This window comes from Phyllostomus hastatus, unplaced genomic scaffold (assembly GCF_019186645.2).
Source record: "Phyllostomus hastatus isolate PE091 unplaced genomic scaffold, TTU_PhHast_1.1 phas_scaffold_60, whole genome shotgun sequence".
Classification (NCBI taxonomy): Eukaryota; Metazoa; Chordata; class Mammalia; order Chiroptera; family Phyllostomidae; genus Phyllostomus; species Phyllostomus hastatus.
This window is the reverse complement of record NW_025334038.1, coordinates 16,918,100-16,929,320: the sequence shown is the minus strand read 5'-3', so window position 1 is coordinate 16,929,320 and position 11,221 is coordinate 16,918,100. Positions and strand designations below refer to the sequence as shown.

The 11,221-nt window shown below is 52.1% G+C and overlaps 2 protein-coding genes across 2 annotated transcripts; both read left to right on the top strand.

Annotated features, from left to right (window-relative positions):
* Positions 1 to 1,457: 1,457 nt before the first annotated feature.
* Positions 1,458 to 5,672, top strand: CDSN (corneodesmosin). Its single transcript, XM_045826112.1, has 2 exons — positions 1,458 to 1,588; positions 3,445 to 5,672. The coding sequence occupies exons 1-2, from the start codon at positions 1,492 to 1,494 to the stop codon at positions 4,965 to 4,967; spliced, it is 1,620 nt and encodes a 539-aa protein (XP_045682068.1). The 5' UTR covers positions 1,458 to 1,491; the 3' UTR covers positions 4,968 to 5,672.
* A 2,744-nt stretch (positions 5,673 to 8,416) lies between these two features.
* CUNH6orf15 (chromosome unknown C6orf15 homolog) lies at positions 8,417 to 11,017 on the top strand. The gene is given in 5 exon segments (XM_045825912.1): positions 8,417 to 8,480; positions 8,707 to 9,174; positions 9,177 to 9,383; positions 9,450 to 9,647; positions 11,004 to 11,017. Coding segments are annotated over 5 exon segments (951 nt in total).
* The last annotated feature ends 204 nt before the right edge of the window (positions 11,018 to 11,221 follow it).

The following is an 11,221-nucleotide window of genomic DNA, read 5'->3' as shown; positions in this document are numbered from 1 at the left end:
GAAAATCAGGGACTAGACTAGATGGAAGCCGCTAGCTGCATGTGTCTCTTTACAGTCTAATTAATGTAAATTAGGTAAAATTAAAAGTTCAGTTCCTTTGGTTGGTTATACTAAGTCCATTCCAAGTGCTCAGTAGCCACAGGAGGCTAGTGGCTTCTAGCCAGACAGAGCATTTCCATCATCGCAGAAGGTCCTATGGACAGCGTGGGACTGTAGGGAGAGTCAGGCAGGAGACCGAGGATGGGAGACCAGGAGGGCTCCAGGGAGCCTTGTAAGGAGACTGGGGAGTATGGAACCAGGGTCTGGGTGAGGGCAGCAGGGAGAGGTCCGGTGGGCGTGGGGGAGCAGCAGAGAGCTGCTGCACCTGAATCTCAGGTACCTCCCTTCGATACTGATACTCTTGCAATACCAGTGAGCAATTAAGTAGCTGGGGTGTGGCCAAGGCCAAAGCAGGAGGGAGGGGATGCTGTGGGGGAGGAACCACCCCTTTCAGCAGATCCCTGGAGGTACGTCAGTCCTGCCTTTCTACTCTAGATTCACAGGCCTCTGTCAGCTGTCCATCACCCTCTGAAGACTCAAGCTGGCAGCTTCCTGTTTGCTCACCCAGGCCCAGGAGCCAGCTAATGGGAGTCAGCACCACCACCTTCCCAATTAGCCTTATTAGGCTCTGGCTCACCCACTGGCAGTCATGGTCACCAGCTGTGGGGGAGGGGCTGTGAGTGGTTTGTGAGTGATTGAGGCCCAGCTATGACAGGGGTACCCAGCCTCAGCCTCTCCCCAGGATGAGGCCCTGATACCCAACATCCCTCATGCTGTCCCTGGAGGCCCCAGAAGGAAGAGGTCAAGGAGATGGGGTTTGGAAGGCAGATTCCTAGTTTCTAAGAGGGAAAGGCTCACTCACTGATGGAACACTTGATAAGTGTGTGGCAGGCAGATTCCCTGGGCAGTAAGGACAGGTAGCACAGGGGTGGGGTTCAGACCCTTACACTTGGAGGAGAGTAGTGGATTCCCAGGGGCTGTGGATGGGAACCTGGTTAACCAGGCAGTTGTGGAGGGTGGAGTGGGTGCAGAACAGAGACCCAGTGAGGAGGGGAAGTTGAAATACTGGTCTGGAGGATGTGGAGTTGGATAGGCCAACATAGGGAAGGCAGGCAGCAGACTGAGGGAGCCAGGTGACTGGACCCGTGTTGAGAGCAGCCTCCCCAGAGTGGGCAGCCACTGTCGGGGCAGAGCGCCAGGTTCTGGGTTAGGCAATGAGGATCCAAGGCAGACCTATCAAGGCCGTGGCCACCAGTACCTCACACTGCAGCCACTTCTGCTGCTGAGTAGGCAGATACCCCAACTGATTACTTCAGCTCCTCCTGCCACACCAACTTCCCCTGGGCACTGCCCTCCTGTCTCCTCCCCTCCTCACAGTGACTCCTGCCCAGAGAATGTCCAGCCTTCCCATAAAGGCCCAGGTGTCCACCAGCTGCTGGCAGTCTGAAGGCCATGAAGTCCAGGATGGGCTCCTCGCAGGCACCCTGGACAGGGTGTGTGGGAGGGCAAGGGGTGATGGCCCTGCTGCTGGTTGGCCTCCTCCTGCCAGGTAGGAAGCAGGGAGGGTGGCCTGGGATTGAGGATGGATGGGAAGGAGGGTGTGGACCCCAGGTGAGGGAAGGCTGGGGGGATTGCGCTGGGGAAGACCTGGGGCACACCATACCTAGGGGGAGGGTGTGCTGCACGGTCTGACACTGGGACCTGGGGGCTGCTTCTAACTGCCCTGCCACCCAGGAAAGTGACTTAAAGTCTCTGAGCTTCAGTTTCTGAAACTCTACGATGCAGTTAATGATAACACCTAGCTTCAGTCTCTCTGTGAGTCTCAAATAAGGTATGTGACAGTGCTTTGGAAATTCTAGAGGGTTATATAAAAATTTTGTTGCTGAGTTCTAGAAGGTGAAGACTGGATATTGAATAGTCATAATAACTACCATTTGTAGGTATGAGCCCTTTTATTTGCCAGATACTGTTTTCTAGCACTTTCAACCTTTAGAGGAACCAAATGAGATTTGTTATTCCCAGTTTGCATGTGAAGACACTGAGGCTTGAGCACAAATACTAAGTAAAGCCATATGCAAACCCCAGGCAGGGGTGTTAGCTGGACACTTGTGGTGACCTTGTATGGCTCCTGGATGGGAACAGGCTACATAGCATTGTGGGGAGCAGAGGAGGACAGCCAACTATGGCCACTGGAAGAGCTGGGGTTTGGTGTGGAGGGGTGTGGAGAACTTCTTATTGAAGAGGGAATAAAGTCATCACAGATTGTGAGACCTGGCTGTTGGTAGCAGGCTTGAATATCAATGGCAGTAACACATCACAATGTGTCATGCTTTATGTTTTCAAGCCCCTTCCACATCTGTGGTCACATTTGGTGCTCACAGTGACGTCATGAGGGAGGGCAGACCTGGCTTCTCCAAATGTACAAACAGAACCTCAGTGAGGGCTGGTGATTTGCAGTGTGTGGCTCTGTGCATACCACTTGGGACTAGAAGGGGTTGAGGGGCAGTGGAGGAGGGTGGAAGTAGGTGCATCAGAAAGAGTTGGTTCTGCATCAGGAGGGAGCCAAGACAGGAGCAGCCTGAGTGGAGGTAGTTGCTCCTGTGATGGCTGGGTAGTGGGGGGTGGGGGCTGGTGGATGGGGAGCAGGTCTGGGAGAGAGAAGCTGATGCCAGTCAGGATTCTCCCAGGAGGTTCCATCCAGTGTCCCTGTGCTGGACCAGGAGAGCAGGGTTGCTCAGGGTGAGGTGTTCCATTGGGCTGTACCAACAGGTTCTGAACAGTGGGTGCCCCCACATCCTGACCCCCATGCAGCTTTTCTGCAGGGTAGCACTGGCTTGGAGCAGAATTTCCATCCTTCATCTAAGCCTGGCCTCTCACAAAGAAGCTGCTGACCATAGTCCTAAGTGCCCTGCCCTCTACTTAAGCCCCTCGACGACTGGCCTTCCCTTTTCTCAGTGTCTCTTTTGCTGTTTGTTCTTCCTCTCTTGGCCCTCTATTGTTTTGCCTGTGTCTTCCTGGCCCATCTGGTCCCAGCATCTTGCATGGGGTTCCTTCCTGGGGATCTATGCCCACCTTGGGTCTCAGTCTCCCCACCCTGCTGTCTCTGGGGCTGGTCCTGTAGGCTATTAGTCTTACTGTACCCTCCCTTTGTGCTTCCCCCTTTGCAGTCTCCTTTTCTTTTCTGTCAGCTATTTGGAATAGCTGCCCCCTCCTAGAATAATGGAAATGTCCTTATTCTATCTCCTCACTTTCATTTAGAGACAACAGCCTCTCCCTCCCTTTTCTGGGGCAGAAAAAGAGAAATCTAAGGACAAATCAAAGTGGCAGGTGACAGAGATGGGTTTGAAATGTGAGGGAGAAAGCCAAGTCTCCCAGGCCCTTACTAACCATGACTTTCCTCACCAGGGACCTTGGCTAAGAGCATCGGGACCTTCTCAGACCCCTGTAAGGACCCCATGCGTATCACCTCCCCCAATGACCCCTGTCTTGTTGGGAAGGGTGGCTCCAGCAACTTTGTTTCCAGTTCTGGTGGCTCCAGTGGCTCCAGTGGCTCCAGTGGCTCCAGTGGTGGTTTCAGTGGTAGCTCCAGCGGCTCCAGCAGTGGCTCCAGTGGTGGCTCCAGTGGTTCCAGTGTCTCCAGTGGCTCAAGTGGCTTCAGCAGTGACTCCAGCAGTGGCTCCAGTGGATCCAGTGTTGCCCAGAGTGGTCCTTCAGGATCTGCGTTATTTAAGCCAGGGACAGGGTATTCCCAGGGCAGCTATGCCTCTGGATCTGGCTCTAGTCTACACAGTGCCTCCAGCTCCTTCCAGTCAGGCAGCAGCTTCCAGTCGGGGACTGGACCAGCTCTACCAACCAATGGTGGTACTTCTCACTTCGTGATAAACTCTTCCCAGTCTAGAGGAGGCTCAGGCTCCTCTGTTTCTCAAACTTCCTGGATATCCAACAGTGGTGGCCAAAGGGTCAACTCTAATTTACGCCCATGTAGTTCAGATGTCCCCGACTCTCCCTGCAGTGGGGGGCCTATCGTCTCACACACCAACTCCTACATCTCCAGCTCTCACTCTGTGTCAGGGGGTCAAAGGCCGGTGGTGGTGGTGGTGGAGCAGCATGGCTCTGGTGGCCCTGGAGTGGTTCAGGGTGTCCCCTGTAGCAATGGTGGCCTTTCAGGCAAGCCCTGTCCCCCCATCACCTCTGTAGGTGATTCCTATGGCAGCTATGAAGTGGTGGGTGGCTCCTCTAATAGTTATCTGGCCCCAGGCATGACTTACAGTGGGGGCAAAATCTACCCGGTGGGATACTTCACCAAAGATAACCCTGTCAGAGGCTCCCCAGGAGTGCCCTCCTTTGCAGCTGGGTCCCCCATCTCTGAGGGCAAATACTTCTCTAGCAACCCCATCATCCCCAGTCATAGCTCCTCCAGTGCCAACATTGCTTCCTCAGCCATCGTGTTCCAGCCAGTGGGCTCGGGTGGGGTCCAGCCCTGTGCAGTTGGTTCCTCAGGCTCAAGGGGGCCCTGTTCCCTCTCCAGTTCTGTAGTCCACAGCAGCCCCAGCGTCTCTGGCAGTTCTGGGTCACGTTCCCATCCCTGTGGCAGTGTTTCCCAGGGATCCTGTTCCCCACCTGGCACAGGCTCGCTCAGCCACAGCTCCACCTCCCAATCCAGCAGCAAAATCATTCTTCAGCCCTGTGGCAGCAAGTCCAGCTCTGCTGGTCACCCTTGCATTTCTGTCTCCTCCTCGGCATTGAGTGGGGGTCAAAATAGCTCTCCCCAATCTGATCCCTCAGTTGTTACCCAGCCCTGCGGCAGCTCTGGGAAGATGCCTTGCCGTTCCATCCGGGACATCCTGGCCCGGGTGAATCCCCTGGGACCCCAGCTAGCTGACCCTAAAGTCTTCCTGCCCCAAGGACAGTTACCTGGCAGTTCGTAAGTCACTTTTGCAGCATGCATGTGTGGCACACACACACGCACATACCCAGGGAGATGCTCCCCAGAGAGCTGCTCTGCTTCCTCTACTGCCCAGTGTGGCACATTCCCCCTTATCTCATCTTCTTTCTTCACCTCCCCAGACTGTGGGTGCCAAATCCCTTCCCTTGTCCTCTCCAACTGTGTAGAATCACAGCTTCCTTCAACACCCTCCCTGTCCCATATCCACTCCCTAAAATTTTCTGACATTTTTTTGACATGTGACAGTTCATTGGCTAATCCTGCCCATTCAGATTGTTGACTGGGAAACCCTGAAATGTCCCAGAGTAAATCCAATGCCCGAGCAAGTCATCTTCTCTCCCTTTGATGGATAAAGCACCATCCAAACCATCTGAAAATAATTACTGCTTTTCACTGCCCTCTCTTTGCCATCTGGTCAACCAATGAGATCTGCTCTGGGTTCTCACCCCCACCCCCATTCCACTCCTGACCTCCATTTTCAAGCTCCCCACACCCTCTGTGAATTCCAACACTCCCCCTTGCCTCTCAAGGTCTCCATCCCTGGGAGTCTCAATCCCTGTCCTGGCTACCACTTCCCTCATTTTCAGATGTTGTTTGGTGTCAGGGAGGTGCTAAGGGTCTATGAGGAGACTCAAGCAGATGCCTTGCTCTCTAGGTCCTGGACAGATGTCTCAATAAACTGTGTGAACTAGAAGTTGACTTTTTGCTTTCTTGGAGTCCTGGGTTCTCTTAGGACCTGGGTGGTGCTCTCCTATGCCTCTAGACGTCCCATGTGCCCCATTTTCATTCATAAGTTGTCCCACTATTTCTCTTATACCTCTTATAGGTCCTTTCACAAAGAAGGACAATAATGAATATTTGTTGTACTGAAAGCAGAGGTTGCCTGGTCTCCCAGATCCTCTTCCCACATCTCTCTTCTGTCATTGCTCCAGGAAGTCCATTCTCTCCTCATTCCCCACTCACCTGGTTCCTCCCATTCCCCTTCCCACCCAAGCTCCTTCTCCTCTGCCATTAGTTTACCTTCCCTTCTAGATACCATCCCCTCTAGGAGCCCCAACCAAGGATTTCCTGGGTTTCTGGGACAGCTGCAACCTTGGGAAGGTTAGGACATAAAGACAGACCAGATTCCTGGTGACTAAGTAGGAGACTAAGCAGGTGTTGTTCTGGGAGTTGGGGGTGAGGGAATAAAATACAGCAAGGATGACAGCATGACAGGTGCAGCCAAGCATGGTGACTCACTGGCCTGCAGGACAGTGTCCCAGCCAGTGGGAAAGCACAGCCAACAGTGTCCCTCACCTCTACATTCTTGCTGCCTCTGCTGTGTGGTTCTAGAGTGAGAGCTGTGGGAGGGGAGAGAACAGAGCACTGTAGTGGAGGAGGGAGGTTGCCTCCCTGGAAGGGGAGAGAAAGTGGACAGGGTGGTTGGGGTCATGTGACCATGTCCTGGAGACAGGCCAGGAAATAAGGAAGTCCAGGAAGCTCTTATATCACAAGGAAGGGAGAGGGAGCATGCTTGTGGGCATAGGAACAGCCTCACCTCAAGGCACACACTACCTCTTACAATCTCTGCTTGGTTGCAAAGGAATTTACCCTACCCTAAAATATAACCATTCCATCCTATTGGAATGGTGTCAGCTGGTCCCAAATTTAGGACTATTGTTGAAATTCCCAGTCCCAAACCAGCAGAAATATGTTGCATTGATCAGAAATGATCTGGGGCACCCGAGCCCACCTGTGGGGTTGAGTGAACATGGGGGAGACTCCAGAACAGTACTGTTTCTGTTGTCACTGTTGACTTGCCCTTGGCATCTGGTCCCTGGACTGCAGTCAGTGACAGGAATTGAGGCCCTCCAAGGCTGTGGATGGCAATTTCAGGAGGGATACAGACTCTGATGCAGGGATTCCTCTAGTCTCTGATTTGGTCCAGGTCAAAAGCATTTGCAAAACTGGTGGATATCACCCTGAAAGGCTGCTGCCCCTCCACCCACTGGCCAATTCTAGAGAGAAGTTCTTTACTCTTTTGGTAACTGGCCAGCAGGAGCTGAGATGAGGACAGAATGATAAAATTTAGCAGTAAAATTTAGACTTCATGCAACCAGGAAAGTCTACTCTAGGTGTGTCATGGCAGCCACAGAAAAAATAAAGGCATTTAAATTTTTTGTTGTAAAAATTTCAAATGTATTTAAGAATAGGCAAAATAGTTAAACAATCCCTATGCTCCCATCACCCAGCCTTAACAATGGCCAAATTGTGGTCATTTGAAATAACATTATATCACCCTCCTCTACTGTTAGTTGAAAATAACTGCTCTCTCTCTCAGTGTCTCTCATATTCTGTGGACACATTTGACCATATCTGTGGCAGGCAGAAGGATGCCCCTCACCCCCAACATTGTCCACATCCTAATCCCTGGAACCTGTGAATATATTAGATATCATAGCAAAGGAAATTAAGATTGAAGATGGATTTAAAGTTTTTAGTTCAGCTAACCTTCAAATAGACAGATTACCCTGGATGATTTGGATGGGCCCAATGTCATCATAGGGTCATCGAATGTGGAAAAGGGAAGAGGAAGAAGAGATGAGAGTGATGCAATATGAGAAGATCCTGCTGCTTCTGTCACTGAACATGGAGGAAGGGACTGTGAGCCCAAGATTGCAGGTGGCTTTTATTGATAGAAGCTGGAGAATACATCAAATAGATTCTCTCCTGTAGTCTCCAGAAAGGAACTGGCCCTGTCAACACCTTGGTTTTAACCCCATGAGACCTGTGTCAAACTTCTGATCTTCAAAATTGTAAGATACTAAATTTGGGTTGTTGTAAGTCATTATATTTGTTGTTATTTGTTATAGCAGCAATAGGAAATTATTACACCATTATTTCTTAAGGATGGGAATGATACTTGTTTCCTTAGACACAGGGTCTCATCTAGGACAGCCCCTCAAATGGGGCCACTTCTGAACCTCAGAACCTCCTGCAGTCTGGGATTAAGGCAAAGGAGCTATGTTATGTGGATGCATAAGAAAGGGGTGCTGGGAGAGAATGATCCTAAAGAGAAAGAGAAGGGAACCAAGTGCCTCTATTGTGAGATGGCAATGAAGAGGCTGAGACCCCAAGAGGAAGGTCCTGGTGTGCTTGGTGCATGCAGCCAGGGAAGAGTAGAGCTGGCAACCAGTGATGAGCTGTGAGTCAGGACAACTGGGTCAGAAAGGGGCAGGGATCTGGAGAAAAGGAACCAGGTGGGAACACCCAGCTTCCCTGGGACATTCAAGTGGTACCTGTTGACACAGACCACATTAGGAATGAGGATGGGGTGTGGATATTTATTTTCTCCACAACCAGAGGCCCAGCCTGTTTCTGCTGCCCCTGCCCCACTACTAAGATAAAGGGCTGGCTGTTTTGGGGCCTAAGCAGATGCTACAGTGGAGCACGATGCAGGCTTGTGGTGGGTACCGGGCTCTGCTGGGCCTGCTCCTGATCTACTTTCACCTTTCAGGTATGTAGGCTGGGCCCAGCACTCAAGGAGGAGGGCATTGGGTGCCTGGGTGCCTAGAATTAAGGGCATGGTCAGGGCAACACGGTGGACACTTGGGTGACTTGGGTCCCTGTGGGAGAGTAAGGGTTGGCTTTGGTGAATTGAACACATTCAAAGTCAAGGGAACCAAGGAGTCAGTGGAGGAGGGCTTTGGGTCACCATCTGTCTCCTCTTCCTTTTCCCCAAGGTCCTTCTGCCCAGAGCATCGATGTAGTGGGGGAGAAATTTCCCTAAGACTTGGGGACCAACTTGCCTCTGCTTGGACAACATTCCTTGACCAGGCCCTCCAACCCCAAACATCATCAGACCAAACCAGATCCTGGGGCTAATGATCTAGCAAGGGTTCTTCTGAAGCCCAATACTACTCCATCAGATGACTCCCAACCAGGAGGTCCTGGGGTTCAGAGGTGGCCCCCATCTGGGTGGCTGCCCGGCATGGGTTCCTGACCCTTCGAGGATCCTTATCAGATCATGGCTGCTGCCGAGGACCAGCTGGGGAAAGTGCTGCCCAAAGAACCCTCTTTCCCTTCCAGTGCAGCTGCCCTCCCTCTGGGGGACAGTCCTTTGCCTGTGGGGTCCTTGGCATGCTCTGCAGGACCCTCACCTGTGGCTTCAGTCCTCCACCAGGACTCTGATTCTAGATGGCCACCCCGTTCTAAGTGCTGGGAGCCCAGGGAGAAATCCTTACCCAACACCCACCCTGGTCTCTCATCAACAGGATTCAACAGCCACTTCTGTCAGGTCACCCCTGGGGGATGCTGACTCCCACCATTTCCTGGGGAGGTGCAGGTCCTAGAACTGGATGGGGAACCAAGCCCATGCCACTCCCTGTGGGAATCTGGGGTCTCAGTAATCAATACCCAAGTACCAACTGGGGAAATACTGATTGGTATCCAGGTACTAGCTGGGGGGATATTAATCAGTATCTAGGTACCAGCTGGGGGAATAGTAATCGGTATCCTGGCACCAGCTGGGGGAATATTCATCTACACCCAGACATTAATAATCAGTTTTCTCCTGGAGTTCACCATCCTTCTGGCTCTTTTGGGAAAATCAAGGCTGGCTTCCCCAATTCTCAAAACCTTGGGTTGCTGTCGGGTGAGGAGAATGGCAGCGGCAAGCCCCAAGGTGGAAGTCAGAGAAGGGGCCCTGCTCCCTCACCTTTGTAGTGTGGTCTGAGTCAACATTCAGTCAGTGAGTGTCCACAGCTCCTCCACTTTTCTCTGCCCCTGCACCCCCATGTGGGTCACCAACAAAACACAAGTAGCTGTTGAATCTGCTCCTTAGCAGTGTCTTTGCTTCTGGGTGCAAACTGAAGTGAGTTTTGTCCATCCCCATTTTCCAGCCATCACCAAGTCTCTCTAGGGACTTCCAGATGCTCTGTTGCTATTCCCATCCTTTGCAAAGGATCAAAGCCCAGGTATTTGGGGGTCGACCCTCATGGTCTCACCTGGCCAGGTGAGAGCTGGTTCCAGAATTGTCCTGGAATCTGACAAGGGGAGGAGGGGCAGCAGGAGTGATTGACATGGCACTTGTGGCAGGAGGGAAGGTGAGGTCCAGGAAGTTGGTACCAGGGCCAAGTGAGGTTGAGCACCCTTTGAAACAGAGTCAGAGTATGTCATTTTGTCTATGCTTGTTTTTTTCTTCCCCAGGAAGTCAAGCTTTTTGGGAGCCAAGGGTGCCTTGATCTCCTCCCTTACGTGCATCCCTTGGCACATTGTGCCCAGAGAACCACAGACTTCGAACACTTGCTGAATTAGCAGCAGACCTCAGTGCAGGAAGAAGGAAAGGGAGAGGAAAGCCTTTGAGCTGACAGTCCTACCTGCGGTACACGTGATGCTTTTATTCCCAAGTGATGGTACTCTCTTCTTTTTGTCACACTGCTGTCTCTGTCCTCCCTTTGGTTTTCCCAGGAGCTCATCATTATTGCACAGGTGTTGGAGTAAAGTGGGGAGGGCCACTCTGAGAAAGCTCAGAGGGAGGTTAGCAGGAGCCATTGGGGGCGACCGGTTTCCAGAATGCCATGTGTCTGGTGCCTGTCTTTCTGGTGCCGTGCATGTGCTTCACTGAAGTGGTCCAGGTGTATGCACACCTGGCAATTGCTACAGGTTCTGAGAATAGGGCAGGTCATGGGGAAGGAAGTAGAAAGAAGATAAACATTACAATTGGAGGGCGGGGAGCTGCCCGTCTGAGTATGAGGTGGGTGTTCTCAAGGAAAAATCTCCTGTCCCAGTGTCTGCCATTGGGACACCTTCCCATCAGCCACCATTCCTGCTCCACTATCACCTCAAGCTCCTCCCCCAATCCTTTCCCACCTTGGTTCATTTCTCTCTGTCTTGGTTCTGTGGTTTGTTTTCAGCACCTGTCTCTTCCATAAGCCCAAGTTCATTGTCTGGGGTTTGTGGTTCCATTTTTTTCTGTCTGTCTTTCTGGTTGTTTCTCCCTACTCCGTGCCCCCCCCTCCCCGCACCCCCCCTCCCCCAGTACCACAAGGATAGTTGACTGGCTTTGTTCACTGCTGCACCCGCAGCACCACAGATGATATCTGGACCAACATCTGATCTCTCTCTCTTTCTATCTCCCTCTCTCTCCCCTACTCTTCCTCCATCCCTCATTCCCTCCCTCTTTTTCTGTGCCTCCTTTGCACTCTCTCTTCTTCCCCCTCCTCTTCTCTCTCTTATTTCTGAGCCACAGGGCTGCAC

Coding starts and splice junctions, on each gene's coding strand:
- CDSN (XM_045826112.1), top strand. CDS start 1,492: ATGAAGTCCAGGATGGGCTCCTCGCAGGCACCCTGGACAGGGTGTGTG. Junction 1,589..3,444: donor GGTTGGCCTCCTCCTGCCAG/GTAGGAAGCAGG, acceptor TTTCCTCACCAG/GGACCTTGGCTAAGAGCATC.